The 23,678-nt window shown below is 45.0% G+C and overlaps 1 protein-coding gene across 6 annotated transcripts in view; it reads right to left on the bottom strand.

Moving 5' to 3' along the window:
- The window catches only part of AGAP1 (ArfGAP with GTPase domain, ankyrin repeat and PH domain 1), a 309,343-nt gene that overhangs the window by 98,753 nt on the left and 186,912 nt on the right, over positions 1-23,678 (bottom strand). For 4 of the 6 annotated variants that reach the window (XM_063400012.1, XM_063400014.1, XM_063400009.1 and 1 more), the window contains exons 11-12: positions 13,392-13,560; positions 623-784 (exon numbers count right to left, since the gene is read on the bottom strand). In XM_063400012.1, coding sequence (XP_063256082.1) covers positions 623-784; positions 13,392-13,560 — 331 coding nt within the window. The remainder of the gene's footprint in view (positions 1-622; positions 785-13,391; positions 13,561-23,678) is intronic. The other 2 variants (XM_063400015.1, XM_063400011.1) reach the window with 1 other exon arrangement.

Raw genomic sequence — 23,678 nt, 5'->3', positions numbered from 1 at the left:
GCAAACAACACACATTATGTGGCTGCTCCACCCCTGGGAGTGTCCAAGGTCAGGCTGGACTGGGCTTGGAGCAGCCTGGGCTAGTGGAAGGTGACCCTGCCCATGGCAGGGGTTGGAATGGGATGGGCTTTAAGGTCCCTTCCAATCCAGACCATTCTGGGACCTTGTGATTATGTACCTGAAATTAAAATTAAGCAGTATTGTAACTACACTAGCTCCTCATGTTGAAAAAAGAATCAGAGAATTCTTTCAGGCTGCTCCAGGTCCCATTCAGCCTGGCCTTGGACACTTCCAGGACAGCCACAGCTTCTCTGGGCAACCTCTGTAGGGCCTCACCACCGTGTCAAGCAATGATTTCTCCCTAATATCCAAGCTAAACCTCCTCTCTTTCAGTTTAGAGCCATTCCCCCTTGCCCTGTCACTCTGTGCCCTCATAAAAACAGTATTGCATCAACCCATTCCCCTTTTCCCTAATTCCAATTTTTCCCTCAGAACGCTGCACCCAACACCACAATGGGGTGGGCATGACTTATTATTTTATTTTTCCCTTTTAAAAAAAGAAGCAAGAGCACCAAATTCCCCGTGGACCCCGAAGTGACCCCCCAAGCTGCAGGTTTCTTACCACTGCTAATGCCAGAGTTGGCAATGACTGTGGCCTCGCTCCACTGATCTGCACTGGAGACCGAGTAGGAGCGCTGGTGCATACCGTCCGGGCGGCTGTTGAAGGACACCAGACTGATCCCACTGGCCATCTGAGACACAGATGTGCTAGTAGTCACGTTCCCTAGGCACAAAGGGAAAACAAATCGTGTCAATAGAGAGGACAAAAGGGGGGTTGCATCAGGGTGGATGGGGGTATCTCAGCAAGAGCAGGAACAGGGGTTACTTCACTCATGCAATGACCCTCCCTGAAGCGCTGGAGCTGACAGTCCTGAGAGCAGCTCAAATCCAGCTAGGAAGACAAAACCACCGAAATTTTCAAGGTATCATCTCATTCTGTTTATTCACCTTCTGGGAAACACGGTCTTTCACCACACTGCTACTAGGCACACTCCCTGGAGCTTCTCTGCCTGTTAGACTGCACACAGAAAATCAATTTATTCCTAAAAGCCACTGTTTATACAACTGAGCCAACTGCAAGAGTTTAAAACAATTCACCTCTAAACAATACCTAACACAGGTATGTGCCCCAAGAACTCATGACAGGGAGCAAATGACTGCCAGCCCCGAGAGACCAAGGGAAAAAAAACTTTCTTGGACATTTAATCTTAAAACACCAGTGAGACACAAAGCAAACATTAAACTGACTGCAAGTCTCATTGCTGGGGCTCATCCCAGGAACGTGACACAAAAGGGGACACACAAAGAACAGCCTTTCCCCAGTAAACATTTTTGTATTTTCACCACCACTGAGGCTAGCACGTTAAAATGCTGGGAGCTGTGTGAGAAGGGGCAGGTTTCTCACTGTAAAACAGGAGAAGTGGGATCTGGTTGAATACATTTTAGAGTAGAAACAATTAAAATCTTTCCAGAAACTCAGGTTTCTGATGGTCTTACTTACAACTTGCTATGGGCCAAAACCTGCTCCACGGTTTTGGGTTCTAAGCACATCTTATTCCATTCCTAGCACAGGCCTTGCATATCCTAAGGCCACTGTAAAGAATTTACAGTGCCAGTTTCATTCCTCATGGCAGGCTCTCTAAAGGTGCCCCACAGGTCCTCTATGGATTGAAGAATACTCTTAAAAAACACATGCAAAGGGAAAGGAACAGACACAATATTATACCGTACCCTCACACTTTGCATTTCCATTGCACCTTCTACTGATGAGTTCAGAAAAATTAATGAATTAATTTTCAATGCTCCTGTGAGGTTGTTAATTATCTGCTATCATTTCCCCCATTTTTCAGAGGTTAAATGACCCAGGGCCACAAAGGAAGATTGTGGCAGACTTGAAAATAAAACCCAGATCTCCTGACTCCCAGTTCTATCATTATGTCTTTTCCCAGAGCAGCCTTTGGGAAGACAGCAGAGCTTAGTGAACTACTTTGTGTTTATTAGAGTTGGCATAATTGTCCCTTTCTCTCCTCCCCTTTCCCAAGACAAAATCTCCTCTTTAGTCCTTAACACAGATCCATCACAGGATCTGTGTCTTCAATGTACTTACTCAGCCCTCAAGAACTTCTGCCTGGCAATCCCTGCTTTGCAGACGTGAAATACAGACAGGAAAACTCATTTGCTTAATTATGCAAAGTCTAAGGTGTGTTTTGGAACCATTTTAGGACCTCCCAAGGCATGAGACTACAGAGCAGAGAGTCTTTAAAATACTGTAATTCAGTATTTTAAAACCACAACAGAAAATGAAAACATGAGCTGACAAAAGTTGTGCTGTCTTAAAAGAAATCTCTCATTCCAAATCAGCTTCTGTGATGCTCGCTTTGAAATCCCCTTTCCTCTGATTTTCACAATCCAGAAAAACTATGAATATTAATAAATTATTTTGATGATCCACCAAATTAATGGGAATGGCTGATGTGAGTGACAAGAGTTTGAGACCAAGTGGGTTCCACAAAATTGATTTAGGCCAACAGAGACACAACACATGCAGTGATATTTTTATGCATGGAGTGATATCTTCCACCTAGTCCACAAGTTTTTGAACACAAGTGTCCAATCACCTTCTAACCATGATGCAAAACCGAAACCTTGAAAAGAGAACACCAATATTTCTGTGCCATTATGTGAGCACTAAAAGCTCTACCCTCACCTTAATGCCATCTGAGTGACATGAACCTGTTGAGAAGTGACTTATTCTGGGAACCAAAGAAGAACTTTTCTTCCACTGCACCTCTCTCACAGGTATGGGCTGCTAGCACTGAACAGGGGCCCAGTGCATTCATGTGACACTTTACTGAACCGTGAGGAACCCAGCCCAGCTCCTCCTTTCCTACTGCCATAGCCTGGTAACCTTTATCCTGCAACATCTCTGGTAATATCTCTTCAGGATTAAATCCCACTTTGTCCAGGTGCTGCAGGGTGTGTATTTTCATGACATATCAGACCATCAAGCCAGAATCCATGAGTCAGAATCATGAATCAGAAGGGCCAGACTAAAGAAAATAGTTAATAGAAAATAGAAAATAGCCTTCCTTTTCCTGTCCCCCTCCTCGATGTGTTCAGCTCCAGCACAAATTTGTTGCTTAGAACATTATTTAAAAATCATTCTTTCCCAATCCAGTGCTAATTTTTCCCCTTCTCAGTCCAGCTGCAGGACATGAATCCCACACTAGGCACTAATGCTGCCAGCCCAAAACAAGGACTGCTGCTCTTGCACGCTGTGTGTGCCACACAGAGCTCCTCCAACACAGTCCCACAGTTCTTCCCATCTACAATGGGCAAACCCCAAACCAGACCTGACAAAGTCCTTTAACTTTTAACTTTCCTCATGGATGAAGCCTCGACAGCAGCAACCACTTGAGACTTCCAGCAGACAAGCAGGAGACCAGCAGTACTCAGTGAAAGCGCCAAAGATGTCCCCACCCATGGCAGGGGGCTTGGACCAGATGAGATTTAAGGGTCCTTCCAACCCAAACCATTACATGGGTCTCTGATCCATGAAAAGCAAAGTCTGCATGTTGGGTTAGGCACACGAAGCCTCTCCACCCTGCACCTCTTGTCCCCCTGTCCACAGACCCATCCTCACATCCAGCCCAAGCTCCTGGCCCGCTACCTGGCCCACGCTGGAGCTGTGAAAGAGCTGCCTCTTCAAATGCATCCCACATGCATCAGCTGGTTGCTTAAGTTGATTAGCAGGGGGCAGTTAAATTACTATGCTAATCCATGTATTCTCAGCACTGTTTCCTTGATATGGATATGTGTATATGCTTACTGGGAAGCCTTGATTAGTTCAAGCTTCAATGTGTCAAAGGCTCCAGATTCTTTCCAAAGAATAATTTTAGCTGTACTCACATCCCTAAAGTGTGGGAGCTGATTTGAAAAGGTACTTACCTCTACCATATGCTATTTTTCTTTAAACAATTTGCATTTCAAAGGGAATATGGCATTTATATTTGAATGAATATCAGTATGTTGCCAGAACTTGTCTCAAATGAGCAAAAAAAAAGATGCTGGTCTCCTATTGAACAAAAATGTTTTCATCTACCAAAGGAGCATCAAAGAAAGAGTTCCTCTTTCTAGATCTAGACAGCTTTATTAAAACTATCTTTTCTGATGTTATAAAACACCCCGTTACAGCCGCACTTACAAAACGTTCAAACAATTAAGCCCCACAAAACCCATCCAAATTAAGATTCAAGGTAATTTCCAGGTTCGGCCACTGCTCAGCAGACGAGCCCCTAAGAAAAGTGAGCGTGCTCACACAAAACCCCATTTAAATACCCATTTATTCAGTGTAAATGGCTGCAAAGAGCAGGTGGAGGCAAGAGGAATTAAGGCGAGGAGTGCCTGAGTGTGGAGGAGCTGAGGGAAACACACTGGGGGCAGAAGGAGAACAAGGGAGTCACTCTGGCTCCTCACACATGGCCCTCTCAGATGTCCAAAATGCAAGACAGAAATGAAATGAAAATAATCAGGATTCACACAAACACGGGACTGGACAAGATGTGAACAGTGTGTGTCCAGCAGGTAAAAGTCAAAAGGTAAAGGGTCTATTGTAAAAATTGTAATGAATCACGAAATTAAGGTTAAAAGAAATGCTGTCTTACACATATGCAGTGACTTGTCCAACACAAAACAAACCACTCATGGTTTTGGTCGTGTTTGCTCCTGTAGTGGAACAGTATGAGGGACAGCATGTCTGCATCCTTCTTTTGCTGGCTTTTAACTTCATAATCCTGTGAATCATCACAGGTTAGTGGAACAAACACATCATTTCAAGCCTTCACCAACTACACCACCCACCAATTACAAATGCAAAACGAATGTAATCCACAAGTAGACCCTGAGCAGTGAGATTCCAGTGACACAAACGATACTGGGCACAAATGACTTCCATTCCCCACTGCAGACACATCCGTGATTTCATCCAAACAAATCAGCTACCAGAAGTTACACTCACAAGTGCAACTAATATACTCCTGGATTTATGAGATGAGCAGTCAGTGCAGGAGTTGTGAAGCAGAACTGTATTTTTCCATGAAGCAGCAGCGTATGAGACTCGCAGGGAGCTGCACAGAAAGACTGAATCAGATAAACTGCAGCCCTACTGCTCTGCTTTCACCATGTTTCATTTCTGCCAAGCTCCTCATGTTCATGGCGAGTTTCTCTTCCAAAAAAAAAAAAAAAAAGGAGAAAAAAAAGAAAAAGAGAAGGGAAGGAAATAAAATAAACCTCTTAAGGCCAGAGGGCTGTGCTCACCAGCTGTTAGAACTAATGAAAAATACATTAGAGTTGTGGGTCAGGAAATCCTGACTCTTGATATCAGAGGGTTAATTGTTTCAAATCATGTTGGGTCAATTTGTGTTGCAGGAATTCTGGCTATTCTTGAAATGCCCTCTAATTCAGCACCAGGCACTGTCAAGTAGGTTAGATTGGCTGTGGATGCCCCTTCCAAACCCACACCCAGCACTGCTCCCTCGAGTCTCTTCAGGGTGAAGAGAGAAAAGGAGAAGCTCTGTTGCTGGCTGCAAAAAGATGGGAAGCATTCCCTTCCCATCCTCAGCTCTGCATCGTGCTCAGAATGAATTCCCAGAGTTGTGCAGAAACCTTTCCAGTGGACAAACCTTTCCTGAGAAGTGTCTGACCATTTCATCTGTGCTTCCCGCCTCTCCTTCACCTACTGCTATAACCCTTGGGACCAGGAACATTTGGGGATGGCTCTCCTGGGTCCCATTAGATTTTTGCCTAAGCATCCATCCTTTCCAGATGAATCCCACTTTCTGTGCCCACTCTGGAGATCGTGTGCTGCACTGAAAGCTGGGATAACAGCTACTCACAGCTCCTTGCCTCTCCCACTGAGGAGAGTCCCATTCTGGGAAGGGAGGCCTTGCCCAGGTGTCTGGTCATGTTCTGAGGAGACTGGGGGACCTGAGGAGCTCTAAATTTCATAGCCAGGTTCTTGAGGGGGCTAAAATTCCCTCAAGTATTGCCACGGATTCTGTTCCATCCCGGCGGCAGTGTGCAAGCAGCACATGGGCTCTGCCCTGGCTTTATCAAAATTACCTGAAATTACCTGAGGTTCCTTACACATGAAACAAGAACGAGTGAGAGGGAGGGTTGGAAATAAGTGATCTTTCAGTTCCCTTCCAACCCAAACCACTGTGACTCTACGACAAAAATCTTTTCAAACCACCTTGGTTCTAGTGCTGGAACTCTCCCTCAACACGCTGACAATCACTTTCAACTCACTTTTGAGTTTTACTTAGTTTTATGATTTTTTTTTTCCCAGAAGCATTTCCTTACTGAACAAAATTCCTAAGGACAAGCAGCTATTCCTGGAGGAAGCCCTTGCATCTCCATCCCTGCCGAACTGGGCTCGATTAGCAGCGCACAAACCGAGCGGGGTCAATACTAATGAACAAACAAGGCAGTGCCAAGAAATATCCTGGCAGTGAAGGACGTGGTGCTGGGAGTATAACGAGGAAAGCTATTATTCTCAGAGCATGCCAAAGCAACACAGCAAGTGTGGAGGAAAATTAAGTCATCAGAGGAGACATCTCTTCTAAAAGAAAGTTAAACCCAACATCTTCACTGCGGGCTTCTGCTCGAGATCCCCGACTATTTATTCTGCTGGGATCAAAGCCTGCTTTCCTCTCCCGGCAGGCATATTATTATTATTATTATTATTATTATTATTATTATTATTATTATTATTATTATTACTATTTTTTTTTTTTCTGTAGTTTTAACAAATAACAGTAATAAATAAAGATATGCTTGGCTTTCTGGGCAAGTCCTGACTGAGGTTATCTGCTTGTTCAGGGATGCAGCTTTAAGACCCAGAGGTGTTTTGCTGGCAAAAACTCCGGTTTGTGTTGCTTGTATTTGGCTGTGAATCCCGACAGGAACTGTGGATTTAACTTTGTGCACAATAACTGCAGAGATCCAAACCATTCCGAGGTAGGTACAGCAGAGCATGTGCAGGGCCCCAAGGCAAAGGATGTAAAATGCTCCCTAATCCCTTCGACTGTCTGTGGAAATGATTAATACTAGAATTGCAGAGGGGTGGCAGGTCCTACCTGTGCCCTGGATCGGGACTGCAGAGATGGACTGGGCTAACTTTGGGAGCTTCCCAGAGCTCCAGCCCTCCCCAAGCCCTGCCGGAGCCTTCCCGCGGTGGGGAGGGACCACTGCTGGCATTCACCGCCTCTTCAGGAAACAGAACAAAGAAACTTTATTTTCGCAAAAGAGACAATAGATACCAATGCGAGATGACTTTTTTTCCCTTTTTTTTTTTTTTAATAGCTATTGCCACTGTAACAGCAGCTAAGTGAATGCATGTCTGCAGTGTGAGCAGTTTTGATAAACAGCCTCTGCGGGCCACACAACGGGGATAATGTATCCTTAAGTACTGCCAATGAGCTGCCATTCTGCACAGCCAATTACTTCTGTGCGTCTGTCACTCAAAGGAAAAATGACTGAGCCCATTAGATCAAACCTTTGTCACTGTTCCTAATGCACTCTTAGGCCTCATTAATCTGAGGGAGCAGCAACACAGCCGCCGGTGCCTCATTGCCTCCCCCACAACAGGCCCACGTGAATCTTCTCATCTCTCCCCCAAGTGCACCACGTTAATCAAGCTCTCCTTATTACCCCGGTCCCTGTCACGGCGGAGAGCGCTCTCTCTCTTAAATGCTCTCATTATGGTCCATCTTTAGAGCCGGCTGAGTGGAAAAAAAAAAAAATTAAAAAAAAAATAGAGGGGAAAAAAAAAACCCGAGCCGGAGAGAAAGAGAAGAGGAAAAAGCAAGTCCGATCACATTAATATTCATGACAATAATTAGTATTCTAGGTCACTGAATATTCATGCTATTAGTTTGGTTTTTTATGGGTTTGCTGGATGTCCTGATTGCTGGAGTGTGGAGGAAAACAGCATGGTTGGGACTTTAGATGTCAACGGCAGTTCAATACTCCAAACACATTTGTGAGGTTTTTTTTTTCCTCCCCTGTTTTGTACATCAGCTTCAACCCTCCCGATGGCTTTAATTTCTTAAAATCACGGGGGGAAAAGCACAGGCAATCCTGCACAGGTCTGAACATCCAACCAGTTTGTGCTGCAGCATGTGACCGTCAAGCCACTGGGATTTCATCGGGTGGACAAGGCAAAGCTGGGATTTTATCCTGGATACGGCGCCACGGAGGCATGAAAATCATCCAGAGGGAAAGAGGCACTGACTGTGGGCTCCAGTCACCTGCCTGAAGCTCCACGACACATTCTTACCCTTTCTCCACCTCACCATCCCTGGGGATTTGCCCACCCTGAGAAGGCATCCTCAGACAGCTCATTTTCCCTTTTTTATCCCTGAAGAGAAAAATCTCAGCAAATTCATTTTTCTCAATATTTAACTAACGCGGTTATTTTATCAAATATTGATTTCATTCTTGCTAATATGTGCCCTGCTCCTTTTCTCCCATTACAAGTAGCCTGTATAAGGAATAGAGGGTACTAACAGTGAAAGTTTTTCTCTAGTTCTGGAAAGGGCAAATCTTAGTCCAAAGGGACCGGAGCAAATGACCTTGAGGGATCCCCCTCTAGTGGGATGAAAGGGAAATCTCGGATACACTTGAAATTGGGCTTTTTTTCCTGTGAAACAAGCAAACTTCTCCTTCCTGTCGCTGCAGCTGTGTATCACTGAACCAACAGCAAAGCCACTCAGATGGAAAATTGACTCGGGTGATTAATGACAAAAGTAAGTCACCAACTTGCATTTGTGATCTGTGGCAAATGCACAGAACTCGTGCTCAAGTTGAAATGTGGAAAATGTTTCACGTGAAGTCACCGCACATCGCTCGCCCATCTCCAGAATTAGTGACAAATAACTCCCAACAACCAACCTCTGGCCGCCTTGTGGGAACCACACCACGTCCTCCTCAGCCACCTCCAGGCAGGGAATTCAGAGCACATTCCAGAATTCAGGACTCGGTTCAGCATTTATTTGCAAAGGCACCCAAGATCCACAAGCTTTGGAAAAACTGCACACGCTAGTGAGCTCTTGGTAAACGTTTTTACTCATCCTCAGCCTGAATCACATCTGAATCCTCACAGTGACCCCCCAATTAAAAAAGATTATTACATGATCTACAAAAACCACTGAGGATTTGATAGATGATCACAATTAATAACAGACAGGAACCTCACAGTGATAAGAACGCGGAGCTGCCGCTCCTGCAGCATCTGAAATGTCACAAGCAGTTAGCAGATAACAATCTTCAGCACACTTAACGACGGCCCTGGAACTAACACATTTTGGGATTCTTCACATACTGTACAGTCACCACTTTAAAGGAAATTTAATAGCACCGAATTACTTAAATGAAGTGTTAATCAGGAAACAATTTATCTCTACACCATAAGCTATTTTTAGACGTGAACTTTCTACATCAGTGGCTCTGGCTACAGCTCAGGCTTTGGGTTGTTTGGAGAGGAGAAGGAATAAATGACTCCTGGGAAAGATTTCAGGACTAAGTTCACCTTCAGGTCAAGCAGCTCAAATCCAACCCAATTCAGGAGTGAATGAAACCTGGACACACTCCTGGCTCCAAAGTCAGGCTGAGCCAGCTCCTAAAGGGCAGAGAGCCTGGCCAGTGGGATGGACAGGACTCTGTGGGATGGATGGGACACTGGCCCTGCTCCCAGCTCTTAGAGAAAGCTGGAACTGAGCAAGTCCAAGAATTACCCTTTTCTGAAGGACTTCCAACTGAGCTGCCTCAACCAGTGCCATGTAAATTTAATTTAAATTTCAGTTACTTCAGCATGGTTTGTCATCATTTTCTTGGACTGAAAATACCACAGAAGTGACAATTTTAGACTAAAGGGAGTAAACATCCATTTCTCCCAACTCACAGCTTACAAGTGTGAGCACCTTCCCTAAAGCCACAGCTAACAACCCTGTTACTCATAAACAACACAGCTAAAACAACCCTGCATCTCAGTATTTTCTGGGAGAAGCTGGCACACAGAATCCCAGTTCTTACACAATGAACCCCAAACTGCACCTCCAAGAACCCAAGGAAAGATCAGTTTTCAAACCAAAGTCAACCTTTTTCCAGACAAGGTGCTTTGCTTTGCAACAGCAGGAGCAGCCCAACCTTCTACTCCTTTCTCTGCTTTCTGACAGAACACAGAAAATATTCCTTTTTCCTACTGCTGTTGCACTTCCAGTTTGTTCACTGTGCCACCATGACTGTGACAATGGACTGTGACTTGATGTCAAGGGGAAAGGATTCTTCCCAGCCCTTGTGCCAGTGGAAAACCCAGCAGGGAAGAACAATCCAGAGGTTTTTTAATTCACACAGTCTCATAAAGTTTTGGGGGTTTTTTTGGTTTTTTGGTTTTTTTTAACATCTCTGAAATTCCAACTCTCAAGGACTGGAACTGATAAACTGGATCTGAGTTTGTGCCCAAGAACTGAGCTTGTCCTTCCTGAATTCCCAATATTGTCCTGATCAGCCTCATTCCCTCTATTCTGCTCACAGCACTGTTATGAGAAGCACCTTGGGAAAGACCCTCTCCATGTGGGAGGAAATTAAAGGTGTCTGATCAATCACTGAGGTCCAAAAATGCTTTAGAGAGGGAAGGGGATGAGAAGAAGGAGGATCTTGAGCTGCTCTGTTGCCTCACAGACCGTGGTGGGATCAGAAGAGCAGTTGAATCACAAGAAATAAGACTCACAGACAACTATTTGCTGAAATATGGACTTGAAGTATCAGTTACAGGCAATCAAATAGGCATTTAATCCATCAATTTCTTGGCAAAGTTGGCACTGAAATCCATCCTTAAGGGGCAGCTTCCAAGCAGTGTTTAAATGTCAAATGAAGGCATCATCCAAGACAAGCAGCATTTAACTGTTTTGGGGAAGAGGTAACGTGAAGCAGAGAAACAGAGTGAATTTCCAGGCCTAAAAACCAAAACAGCAAGTGTTGATTGTCCCTGTTTGGTCCAAATCTTCTCCACATGGCAGGTCCATGTACAGAAACCTCCCAGTGATGACCAGTAAGTGACCAGTTCAGCCCTGTGATCTGATCCACTTTCAAGCATCACACAGGCTCCACACATCACTTTTCCCAGCACTAACAAGTGAGGGGAAGCTGTGAGGAAACAGCACAGCCTGCAAGGGATAATCTGCAGATGTCCTGAGCATAGCAGACAACTGCAGATATTCCAGGTGTCCTCCTGGCACTCCAGAAACTCAGCCCCAGGTACCTACAGGTCTCCCACCCATCAGGAGCTGTGACCACTGTCCCTGACCACATCAGAGCTCAGATGAAGAAGGCAGGCACAGCTTGGGACAGTGACCTTCTTTTCTTTCTTTTCTTTCTTTTCTTTCTTTTTAGTCATTCTTAACTGATAAGCAGCTCCTTTTTGTGTTTGCTTTTAAGCCAATAACAAGCAGCAGATGCTGACCAGACATCAACAGTAGCAGAGTCTTTCAGTATTTCTAAGCAAGAGGATGAAGAAGCCAAAAGGGAGGAGAGAAGCTCCAACTACTCCCACAGTGTTGTTTGAAAATCACTATCTAAATTTCCCAGCATTTGGAATTTCTGGCATAATTGACTTCTTTCTGTGTGATCAAACATCAGGCTGGCCAGGACACACACACACACAGTAAGAGCTGCCTGCTGTAAACTGTCATGGAAAGTTTCCCTTTGACCTGGCAATCCAAGTAGATGCCAAAACATGTAAATTCCATGCTATAAACCTTAAATTCTCGTATATCTCTAAATATGTTTCCAAAACCTTGCTTCTCTGAAGCTATCAAGTAATTTTTGACTCTGTTCAAATGTGTTAAAAGCTGAAATCTCTTTATTTAAAGATCTCACCTGCAATTTATTGACTCAGTCCAGCACTTTGCTTCCCTAAGTTAGGAAGTATGTTGAAAACCAAAGCACTCCCCACACCTAGTAATCTAAATTATATAGTAAACTGGAAAAAAACCAACCCACCCATGAATAATTTTCTCCTGAAAATTAAGAACTCTTCTAGTGCCAATTCACAACTTGAAAAAGAGTTTGATGAAATCATGGCTTCAGACACCTCAGGTTCCAGCCTGAGATCTCCAGCGGTGTCTGCTCAGGGGCACCACTTTAAAAATCTATCTCAAACAGTACCATTCACAGTTGGAAGGAAAAAACCTTCTGTGTTTTCTCCTAAAAAAGGGGAATATCCCAAAAAAGCAGGGAATTACACCTTGGCTTGAAGGACTGGGGGTTGGAATTAGATGATATTTAGGGTCCCTTCCAACCCAAACCAGCATGATTCTATGAAGCATGAGACAGGTAATTATTACTGTCCAAGAGAAGACACTTGAATATCCAGGAATCCCAGGGCTGCTCATCCCAGTGGGTTTTGCCCAGGGACAGGAGTGTGGGGATGGTATTGCTGGCACATGCAGGAGGTGTCTATGTTACCCATAAATGCAAAAGGCACTTGGCACTTTATGGATGTCATCCCAAACATGCTGACAGAACTTCCACTAGACCATTATGAGTTTTGTACAAGCTGTGCATTTTACAAGATAAATTGTCTCAAATGTTTTCCCTTAATGCAATTTTTTAAAATCCACTTAGCTGTATGGACAAGTACTTCAGTAAACAATAAACGTCTTTGTTTAGAGCTCAGAAGGAGCCATAAACCACTTCCATCAATAAATTAAAACAGCTTTCCAAAGAAGAATCTTGCTGTTAGAAGAATGCATAATACTGAACTTTCCAAAAGAGGACAGAAGGGCTGTGGATCTCACCAGGAAGCCATAAAAAGCCCTTCCAGATCATACAGCATTTGCTTTTCCTAAGTATTAGACAAGAGATCGTAAATTCCTCCCGTATGTTAATTATTGTGAAATTATGTATGGCTTTGGCAAGTACAAGGTAACAAACACACAAAGACACTGAAGGCTACTCAGAAACTCAGAATCTCTCCTGGGGGACAGATCAGCAGTCAGGGCTGAAAAACTTCCACATCAGTGGGTTTGTAAATCCCAGAACGGTTTAGGCTGGAAGGGATCCTAAAGTTCAACTAATTGCACCCCCTACCATGGGCAGGGAGACCTTCCACGACACCAGGGTGCTCTGAGCACCACCAGCCTGGCCTGGAACATTTCCAGTTACTCAGAGATATCCATCTCCATCCCAGTTGTTCATGGTAATTCCCTACAGACACTGGAAACACAGACTTTTGTCTGCGTATGTTTTTCCCCAGCAAGGTCTCCTCTTACCTGAATTTGGTGAGATGTGTAAACTGCTCATGTCTTTGGAGAGGCCGTTGGTTTTGGGGCTGGAGATGGGGGCACAGGCTGATGTGGCTCGGGGTGGCCTCTTCCCGGGGACCTTCACAGTGGTTCTCAGCAAGTCAATCTCTTTCCCGTGAACGTTCTGCATGTAATCCTGCAAAGAGAGGAAAAAAGCCCCAAAGCCCCATCAGACAGGGAGTTCTGTAAGCGACAGAATTTAAATAAACCTGGTTTCACAAGGCTTTGGCCCTTCATCCTCTGCCAGCACCCACCATATGGTCTTCCCCTTCCTTCCATGTTCCTGATAATCCTTTCCACACTTCTTACAAATAACTCCAAAAGTCTGGAGCTTTCTCATGGATCCCCCAACTACCAGCTGGATAAGAGGTGATTCCCAACACAGCCAGGTGTGGGAATTCACCAGCTAAAGGCCCCCAAACAGAACGAGAACACCAGGCTGAGTCCTTCCTCCTGAGCACATTGACTTGTGTCTCCTCTCTGCCAGTGTTTTATACTCTCATCTCTTTCTCCCTCAAACTTGGCTGGAATGGATCAGCAGGTACCAAAGTTTCAAAAGTTACTAGCAGGTAGGGTTTTAGCAATTCCAACGTTGTTTCCTTAGAATATGACACTTCCTGCACCTACACAAAACATCATCAAAGGGGAAAAAAAATCATGCAAATTGAATCTGATTAGAGCAAACACAGGGAGCCAGAAGTGGAAAAGGCTTTTGCTGATTCTTGCCTGGAAAGTTCACAAAGGGGAAATAAACAGAAAAGCAAATGGACATGGGTGTTTTTATCAGAGGGCAGACTGATCCTGGGATACACCAGCACAGATATTTCCAGGAGAGAGGGTGAATGTTAAAGCCAGCACACAATTCACTGAAATTCACATCTCCTGGTACACAGGGTTGTGGTCACTAACATTCCAGAAAAAAATAATTGAACAAATATAAGGACATGAACAGCAACAAAAGAGACACTCTCTTAAAAGAGGACATGCAAGAGGGGCAGCACAGGAGAGTAAAATCAGGGGTGAAAAGGGGCAAGAGCATTGCACAAAAAGGTATCTGGGCTGCCCAGAGAAGCTGTGGCTGCCCCTGGATCCCTGGAAGTGTCCAAGGCCAGGCTGGATGGGGCTGGAGTAACCTATGATAGTGGAAGGTGTTCCTGCCCATGGCAGGGGATGGAATGAGGTGAGTTTTAATGTCCCTTCCAACCCAAATCACTTCAGGACTCTGGGATTAAGGACCCCAAGAGAAAAACAGTGATTTGAGGTGGCTGGGAGAAGATCTGGGCTCCCACTGTTGGTGGAGGGTTAAAAATATAATTTCCAGATTGAGTAATATGTAAGGGGAGGAAAGTAGAGAACGTACAACTGGAACTTACGCAGCTAGCTGGGAACAAGCGTCAACAGCTCCATGCTATTGTTTTAACCAAATCAAGTGTGGATCAGGGTAGAAGCGTAGGTATGATTTAAGATAGTAACTAAGGAATAGGATAATCAGTATCTAGGGGTGGGGGTTAGTTAACATGTGTATAATTTAAACTATAAAAATCACGAATCGACTCTGTATGCTTTGGACATCAGATTTGGGTGTATTATCACCCCGGTGTCCCGCGCGCTAGAATAAAGAACCGCATATGATCGCCTCTGTGTGGTTATATGTTTTCCTACGCTAACACCACTTCACAGAAATTTCCTGAATTTACCCAAAATCTGTATCACTGCTGCCACAATCCAGGGAGCTGATTGCTCCCTCATCAAGATTCTTTCACCTTTGGCAGTTTTGACAACACAAATTATTTATTCTGCTCAAAACTCATAAAAATCTGGACCAGCAATAATTTCTTCATAGTTAACACAAATCAGTGATGAAACCCTCAAACTAAGCCATCATGGCAGCTGATTTTTCCCAAGCTGTCTGAGAATTATTAACAGGAAAAGGTGGAGTCTGAACAATCTGTGGGGAGAGGGGACAGAGAGAAGAGAAAAACAAAGGAAATCCACTCAGGAAAATTCCAAGAGAATTGGAATTCTCTCTGCTTCCAAGAGAAAAACAAAGGCTCAGGAAAATTCCTTTACTAGGTGTTGCAGAACAAACACCGTTCATCCATAAATTATGAACTTGGCAAAACTTTCTTGTTCGGGTGTCACTTCTTCACAAATTAAAATACAATAAGCAGAAGATAATTGAGCATTTATTGCTCGTGGGCTCTAAAGTGAGGTTTAATCAGAGTGACTAAGCCTCGGTACGTGATTTTCTCTAAAGTTTTATTTAACGTACAACCAAGTTAAACTGGAGAAGGGGTTTCTGGATCCAATTGAGGTGAAGGGTGGGTGTGATTTCACAACTTGAGATGTGGCAGGGTGTTATTAAAGGTCTTTTAACTGGGTGTAAACCAGGCTGAGGTGAGCCACAAAACCACTTGAGGAAGCGAGGGAGATGTTGGCAAACACAAAACCAATGCGTTGCTAGAGCGAAGCGCCCAAACAACAACAGATGCCGGGTAGGTATTAATGTCAGCTTAAATATTTATGGGGATCTATCAAATGTAAATAATAAAGGCCCTTTCATCGTGTGCAGGATGCACGGCGATAATCTGCGGGTCTCCCCGAGGAGGGGAGGGCAAGGACCTCGCTCCCAGCCCCGTCAGATCCCCGCTCGGGGAACGAGAGTTCAAACTACAAAATGACGCCGGGGCTTCAGAGACGCAATGGAGGGTTTGATCAGATTAGAACAGATGAGGGTCTTGCTGTCATCTGGAATATGCTGTGTTAAAGAGAAGACAGCAAGCTGGATTTTGATATGCAAATGGTACAGGGATAACTCCCCGAGATGTTAGTTGTAGAAAATGCTGATCCGAGAAAAAAGGGGAAAAAACCCTTTAACAAGGCATGAGGGTAATTCAAAGCCAAGTACTTTTAAACAGCACTTAACAAGTCCCTAGAGCCCACTCAACAGTGGGCCACCCCAGACGTGCCATCTTCTGCCCCTCAACAGCTTGAAAAACTAGTAATTGCAAATCCATTTGCATTTTTCTTCTCAACTTGTCTGCGTTCATCATTCAGCAAGGCAGAGGGAAAAAATTTAAAAAATAAATTAAAAAAATAAAATTAAAGCCAGCAGCAAAGCAGAGGGACCCCTCCCCAAACACGCGGCGCAGGAGACGCGGGCGCTCCGATCCCCCGCGCTCGCACCTCCGCCGTCGCTTGTTTTTTACATTTCGCTCCTAATTATGTTGCATCTATTGCCATACACTTAATTAGCTGCATTAATGTGATTTCTTTTCACATAGTCAAGCAATTAAGAGCTATGATTGAGTTTCATTCAATTAGCCTCAACAAACATGCTAATTGATGTCCCAGATGCAAATGAGGTGCAGTGAGAGAAACCTGCTAGCAATTGAGAGTTGTGGTGGGGGACCCGGGGCTCGCAGCTCGCTGGCAGCAGCACGGCTTTACACGGCTCCCCCTCCTCCCAGGGCAGGGGAACACCAGCCATTAGTGCCTCCGCTGTCCCAAAGAGATCCCCACAGGAATCTCAGGACTGAATCCAATTGGCGCCGTCTCCGGTTCCGGCGGCTGGCGGAACGTTCCGCCGATCCCGGGATCCGAGGCGTCCCCAGGGTCTCCGTGCGGCTCCAGCTGCGGAGACACGGGGCAGGCGATGATGGCCTGCAGTCAGCACGAACCGGCAGCTCCATCTTAGTCAGAGCGGGGCGACGCTGCCTCCGCATCCATCAATCCATAATCCCCAAAACGCGCTCCCCGCGTCGATTCTCATCCCTTTTCGTCCCCGGGTTACCGCTCCGGTCCGGCGCCACCGAGGTGTTAATTTGACTACTCAAGGCCATTGACCATTATCTACAGGACTAAATAAACTGTTAAAATATCAGCGGAAAATCAAAAAAGCTGCATTGACTGAAGATGACACCAAGTATTACTTGACAGCCCCGCAAAATGAATTGCCTTGAGTAAGAAAGGAACGATGCGCCATGACACAGAATAATGTAAAGTAAAATTACTTTAGTTCTGCTCTTAATACAGCAGCTCTCTGTTTACAACAGCAGAAATTAATTTAACCAATTAACTGAGCACAAGCCTTTCAGACATGCAAATTGAGCAAACGAGTATGATGGTGTTTTCTAAACAGGCCTACCAAAAAGGGATACCGCTGTTTTGGGGAGCCTCTTTGGATTCTGAATGCCAGGAGTTGTTGAGTTCACAGCTGCACATCACAGTGATTGCTGATGGTCCTCAAAGCTGGAGAAGACACTCCACCAAGAGCCACAAGCTGGACCCAGGCTATGAGGTGGCTCCAGCTTGATGGCTATGTCCAGTCTGGCCTTGGACACTTCCAGGGATCCAGGGGCATCCACAGCTGCTCTGGGCACCCTGTGCCAGGGCCTGCCCACCCTCCCAGGGAACAATTCCCTCCCAATATCCCATCTGAATCCACTCTCCTTCAGCCTAAAGCCATTCCCCCTTGCCCTATGCATGGTTGTGCTCTAGAGCCATCCTCAAGTTAAAGACATGGCTCAGATGATCAAAACCATGGATAGAAAAAACATTATGGAGTTTGAGGGTTTTCAAATAATACAAGAGTGGTGGATGAGGAGAAAGCCCTTCACTAGGGTTGTGGTTTTACATTGGCAAAGGGGTTTCCAAGCTCATATTGAAACCACTCACATCAGGATAAGCCACGTGTCACAATAATAAAATGTAAAAAAAATCTGCCCCATCCTAGAGGTCTCCCCATGTTTCTTCCATCTGTCCTACTGCCACCCTTTTCCAATGCATCACATATGAAATGAGAGACTCCAAGAGCAGTGACTTTCCAAGGCTATAATGGTACACAGGTATGAATATCACACTTTTTTCTTCCTTTTCAGCTATTCCAATCTTTCAAAAGCCTGTTTTTTCCATCACTAGGCACAGGTCCAAGCTAAGAATCCTCCCCAGATCTGTGTCTGGTTTCCACTGAGAGATGATGAGCTTCTAACCTATCCCTGGTAGTCTCCAAGGCCACACTGGATGGGGCTTGGAGGAACCTGGGGTAGTGGAAGATGTCCCTGCCCAAGGCAGGGAGGTGGAACAAAATGAGCTTCAAGGTCCTTTCCAACCCACACCGTTCTGTGATTCTGTAAAAAACACCTTCATTTTGTGGCAGTTTTCCCCCACTGTTCAATCGGACATAACACTCCTAAGGCTCCACTTACTGAGCTTGAAATAGTGTTTTCTGATCTGAGGCGTAATAAAAATTATTATGGAAAAGGAAGTTTATGGTTGCACCTCTGGATGACATTTTAAAGACTGTGTACAGCGTATTTTTTGAAAGACAATTCCAATTCTGTGAGCTGACCTATTGGATCCACAAAACCTATTGTTCACCCTCAGCAACAACCAAATCCTCTTCCCCCTCAAACCAAGAGCAGCCCGGGAAATTGGATGGAGCCCTGACTTTTGTGCCTCTCTGTGGCAGTCAGACATTTTTATTGCAAAATGCCGTCTGGAAAAGATGCAAAACAAAATTGCTAAACTGCAAAAAGAAGAAAAGGAGGGGGGGAGAAGAAGAAAAAAAACAAAAGGCCCCCTTCCCTTTGCTTATTGAGTTCAAAGGCATAACATGCAGCACCCTGCAGCAAATGGGAAGCTACACTAATTTTAAAGCCATAAAACGCTATAAAGTGCCCTGCGGGGCAGGACTACACTGGAGCTAGTTGCACCTAAATAAGCCATGGTTCATTTACTTCGCAGCTTAGCCTAATGTAATCATCAGCAGATTCCTAGCCTAGAGTTGTAACAGGCACGGAGCCGCTGCCGCCGAGGCGACACTCCCAGCCATGGAGGGGCCGCCGCCACATCGCTGTTGATTAGAAAATTTTTCAGTTTTGACAAGCCCTTAATGAACATAAATCGCTCTTTGATTGGTTTCCGTGTGGGGCCACAGGCACACCTAAGAAGAAACAACAACAACAACGAAGAGAAAGGTCTCCCCAACTCCTCGCCCTCACTGCTTTCCCCAGGAAGGGCCTGAGCCGCAGCCGGACCGTCGGGATATGAGCCACAGTGGAATATATTCATCAAATGGTCCTGGGGAATTAGCTGTCCCCCCCTCTCGCATATAAACACGGCCATAATATCATTCAGCTCCGTAATACATAGTTAATCTGAAGGAAAGCCGTGAAATGTTATTTTCTGAGGAGAACAGAGGAATGGGAATGCATTCTGGAAAACACTGATCATCCTAAAGCACTCTGTCCTGACAAAAGGAAGGTCATCATGAATCTGTTTGCTTCATGTTGGGAATCAAGAACATTAAATTTCAGTAATAAAAAGCACTGCGTATATCAATACCGTGGTGTTAATCAGCTCTATCAGTGTTGCAGAACGGGGAAGAAAGTCAGAGAAAACTTGGAACACAACAGCAACAAAATGTTGGTCTTTTTGTAAATGGATCCCTTATTTGCATAAAATTTTAAGAGAATTCTCCCCCTTGCACTTCACTTCTCGTTCAGCCTTTGTAATGAGAGCTGCTGTAAAAGACAAACCGGAGTTTTACCATCCTGAGTAATTTATGAAGCATTTATACCCACAGCAGTTAGCTCGGCTGGACAGGAAGCTCTAATTTTATAAACCCCCCTGATTAATTAATAGCTCGGCTTTTGCCTCTTAAATTGCAACTCATTCTGATCCTCAGAATTTTCCTTGGCTTTCTGAAGAAGGAGCAGACAGATAAGACACTGAAATGTGTGTTTGCTCCAGCCTGTGCAGCTCTGCCAAGGCACAGTTGTGTTTGCCACACTACTGAGTGTCCACTCCCTCGAGGCCACACAGGCCTGGACAGATCCTCGTGGGTCTCTTCCCACTCAGGATATTCTGTGGTTCTAAGATCTTCAGTTTTATATTTTTCTCCCAAATTTATCTTCATTACATTTTTCAGATTAAGACAATGAAGAAGTTTCCCAGGAAACTCAAAAGGGACTGAACTGATCTGTACAGCTACAGAACTTTATAAAAATCAGAAATTACTATACTGATATTTAACTGTTCCTATCATTCATTTTCTTCTATCCTAACCAATGTTTTAGGCATGCTAGTGGATGCAACAGTAACTACAATAAAAGCTTACACAAGCTTCAGATCTATCTTCATCAATACTCAAATCGCAGGATTTGTTTTGATCTCTCCCAGGAGGGAGAGCTACATCACACGTGAGAAGTAACAGAGAACCCCAGAACAGTTTGGTTTGGAACGGACCTTAAAGCCCATCCTGTTCCACCCCCTGCCATGGACAGGAACTTTCCAGTATCCCAGGATGCTCCAAACCCTCTCCAGCCCAGCCTTGAGCACTTCCAGGGTCCTTTGGTCAGTCCAAGTCCCTATTTACCAAAGGCTGCTTTGATGATTAGTTGTTGATAGGAAATGCCAGCCCACCAATATCCAGCTTTACACTCCTTCAGTGGGGGGGAGTGGGGGGATGGACAGACACAATGGTATTTTAGAAATACATGTGCATGAATATTTCTATTACAGCAACACAAACAACACACTCCAGAGCTACTGAACTGCCTGAGGTAACACAACTCTGGAAACAAGGCTGAGCTGTGAGGGATATTCCTAACGGGAAGGGGAGCGCCGTTCCCTCGGCCGGAGCAGCACCAGGCTCTGGGTGCTGACTGGCCACACAGGACACCACACTGCTCCCAGGGATGAGGGGAGGTGGGATCCTGCATTTGCAAGCAGGTTTTCTGTTTCCAAATAATTCAGGAAAATCACAAAAGCTGGTAACAAAAATTTCAACTGCAGCTCTGAGAGAAATGCTGGGACTTGAGAAAAGTGCATGGAGCTACAACACTTCCAGATACCAACACAGAGGACATTCTCAAAAGCCTCCTGCTTCCCACCATCTGCGTTTTTGGAGGAAATGGCCAAGCAGAGAAAATGACAATTCAGGTCTTAAGGGATTTTACAGTGTCTGGGGTTTGTAGGGTCTTGTGAGAGGATGTGTCCATACAATCATTGCTGAAGCTCTTGTGCCAATTTAGCTCAGTGTTGGAGCTGACTCCTTACCAAGCTTTTGTTTTACCAGGAAATATTGCCTTTTTTTAAAAAACTAAGCATCCAATTCATTTAAGGATAGAACAACACTGCTAAGCTCATGTGGGCTGCTCTCTTAGCCACCACTGGGGAGAATTTGGAACCATGGCTACTGTCAGATGAATTGAGCAAATCAGGTGAATCCACACCTCCCTCATGGAGATAAAACCAGATATCCCCCCCGATCACATTTACAATCTCCAGGTCATGACACTAGACCAGTGAAGATGAAGGTTAAAGGTTGCAGCAAACAAACACCAACCCTGCTGTGTAGATACACGGGGTTTGTGTATCAGATGTGTTCTACATGGGTACTGCACCTTCCTTCTCACGTATTTAAGAAGCTCTTCTTCCCCCCTAAGGCGCCCCAGCACTGTGCTTTTATTTGAAATCAAATCTAGACCAAACTAAACATAAAAGGGGGAAACTGCCCTTACCCAAAAAGAGCTGTTTTCAGCCTTTTTTCTCCCTTTTCTTCTTCTCATAAATGAGGCGCAGCGATGGTGAAGATACAAGAGCAGAGAATGGACATCCCCAGCTACAGCTTTGTCGTGTGCTGACCTGTGGCACGCTGGCAGCCCTGTGGCAGGCAGCCAGTGGTGAGACACCATCAGCTATTCATCGGGACGAGGCTCAGATAAAGCAGTGCTGCCCAGCAGGTATCCCCTGAATGCATTCCCCACGCGGGGCATCCCGCCATTAAAAAGCCAGGAGATGCCTCGACAAATTCCCCCGGGGCCCTTTGGGGAGACTGACACGGAATTTGCCAGCCAGAATTTTAGTGATCCACTCCACGGCTCTGCTCCAGAAGCCCAAGATGAATAGGGAGCTCTGGTGAACTTTGAAGCCTGGGGGTCAAAGTTCTCTCTCATTATCCCCAACCATTTTCTATCGGCGGAGCTCCTCGGCATCCCAAGGGACTGGAAGGTTTGAGGCTCTTGAAAAAACCTGACATGACCAAGTCAGGAAACAGTAGGGTGCTTATGTACATGTATTTTTTGCTTCCCCCGTTTTCCTCTCCCCCCACCTTCCTGAAAAGAAACGAGAGGGATTTTGCTATTGTGTCAAACATCAGCCTGGTGGCATCAGGAGTCACTCGTGCAGCTGGCACAATGCCACGCTCATTTCAGCACGCTGCCCTGCCAAACAGCCCTGACCCTCCCAGGGACACCTCCTCTGCAAGAAAGGGCCTAATTTGATTTTTTCCCTCCCCGCCTCAAAACCTTTCATTCTGTAGGCAGTGCTTTCAAGGAGGATGTCAGGGCTGGATTCTGCAATACCTGTTCTCTATGTTACAGCTGCTGCTTGGTGCCTGAGCCGCCACCGAACGCATCTGGCAGAGACAACAGATCCACTTGTGGCCAAACCTCGAGCAGTATTTAACACAGCGCTCACTGTCAGCCACTGAACACTGGAATTGGTCCTTCCAACACAAGGTGTTAGGCTCTGACTCAAACCACAGCCCGGACAGACCAAACAATCTCCTAAATTTCCTTCTGCTGCCACCACTAGAGGCCAGCCCATCTTTCACTACAATTAAAAATTCACTCCAGAATTAAAAGGGCAACATTTTGATTAACTGAAATGACCTGCACATTTGAAACAACCTAAATCTGATTAGAGCCAGGCTTTATACAAGTTTAGGAAACTGACTTTAGATGGCTAACAAAAGCTTTTTTCTTCACTGCTGCTTAATGGGAAACTAGGTAGGAGTAAGGCCCTGATTTTTCAAAACAATGTAAGAAATCATCCCAGCAATGCAAGCACAGCATTAAAAATTCATCATTTTGCTGTTAAAAAAGGAACAAAAAATTACTGATAAACAAAAACCAGCAAAACCAAACCAGAAACACAGTATCAGAGTTTTGTTTGGGGGAGGATGCTTTCACCTGGCAATTCCCATGAAGAAATTGTGACATTCCTGCCAACAAAGTTTAGTACAAAGTGTACTGGGAGTGTGGCTGACTGAAAATATCTGTGGTTCCCTCACAAACGCCTCCAATCCACGCAAGGAGAAAGAGGCGACACCAAGCCCAGCACCTTCTTCTTGGGGTGGGGGGGCACGGTGGGGGACAGAGGGAAACAATTACAGGCTGGTAATTACTTCTTCTTTAAATGGAGTCTCTTTAATCTCCGATGGATTTACCTCTAATCTCAAAGTAATTA

Source organism: Prinia subflava, chromosome 6 (assembly GCF_021018805.1).
Source record: "Prinia subflava isolate CZ2003 ecotype Zambia chromosome 6, Cam_Psub_1.2, whole genome shotgun sequence".
Taxonomy (NCBI): domain Eukaryota; kingdom Metazoa; phylum Chordata; class Aves; order Passeriformes; family Cisticolidae; genus Prinia; species Prinia subflava.
Note: the sequence above shows the minus strand (reverse complement) of the source record. Positions and strands in the feature narration are given on the sequence as shown.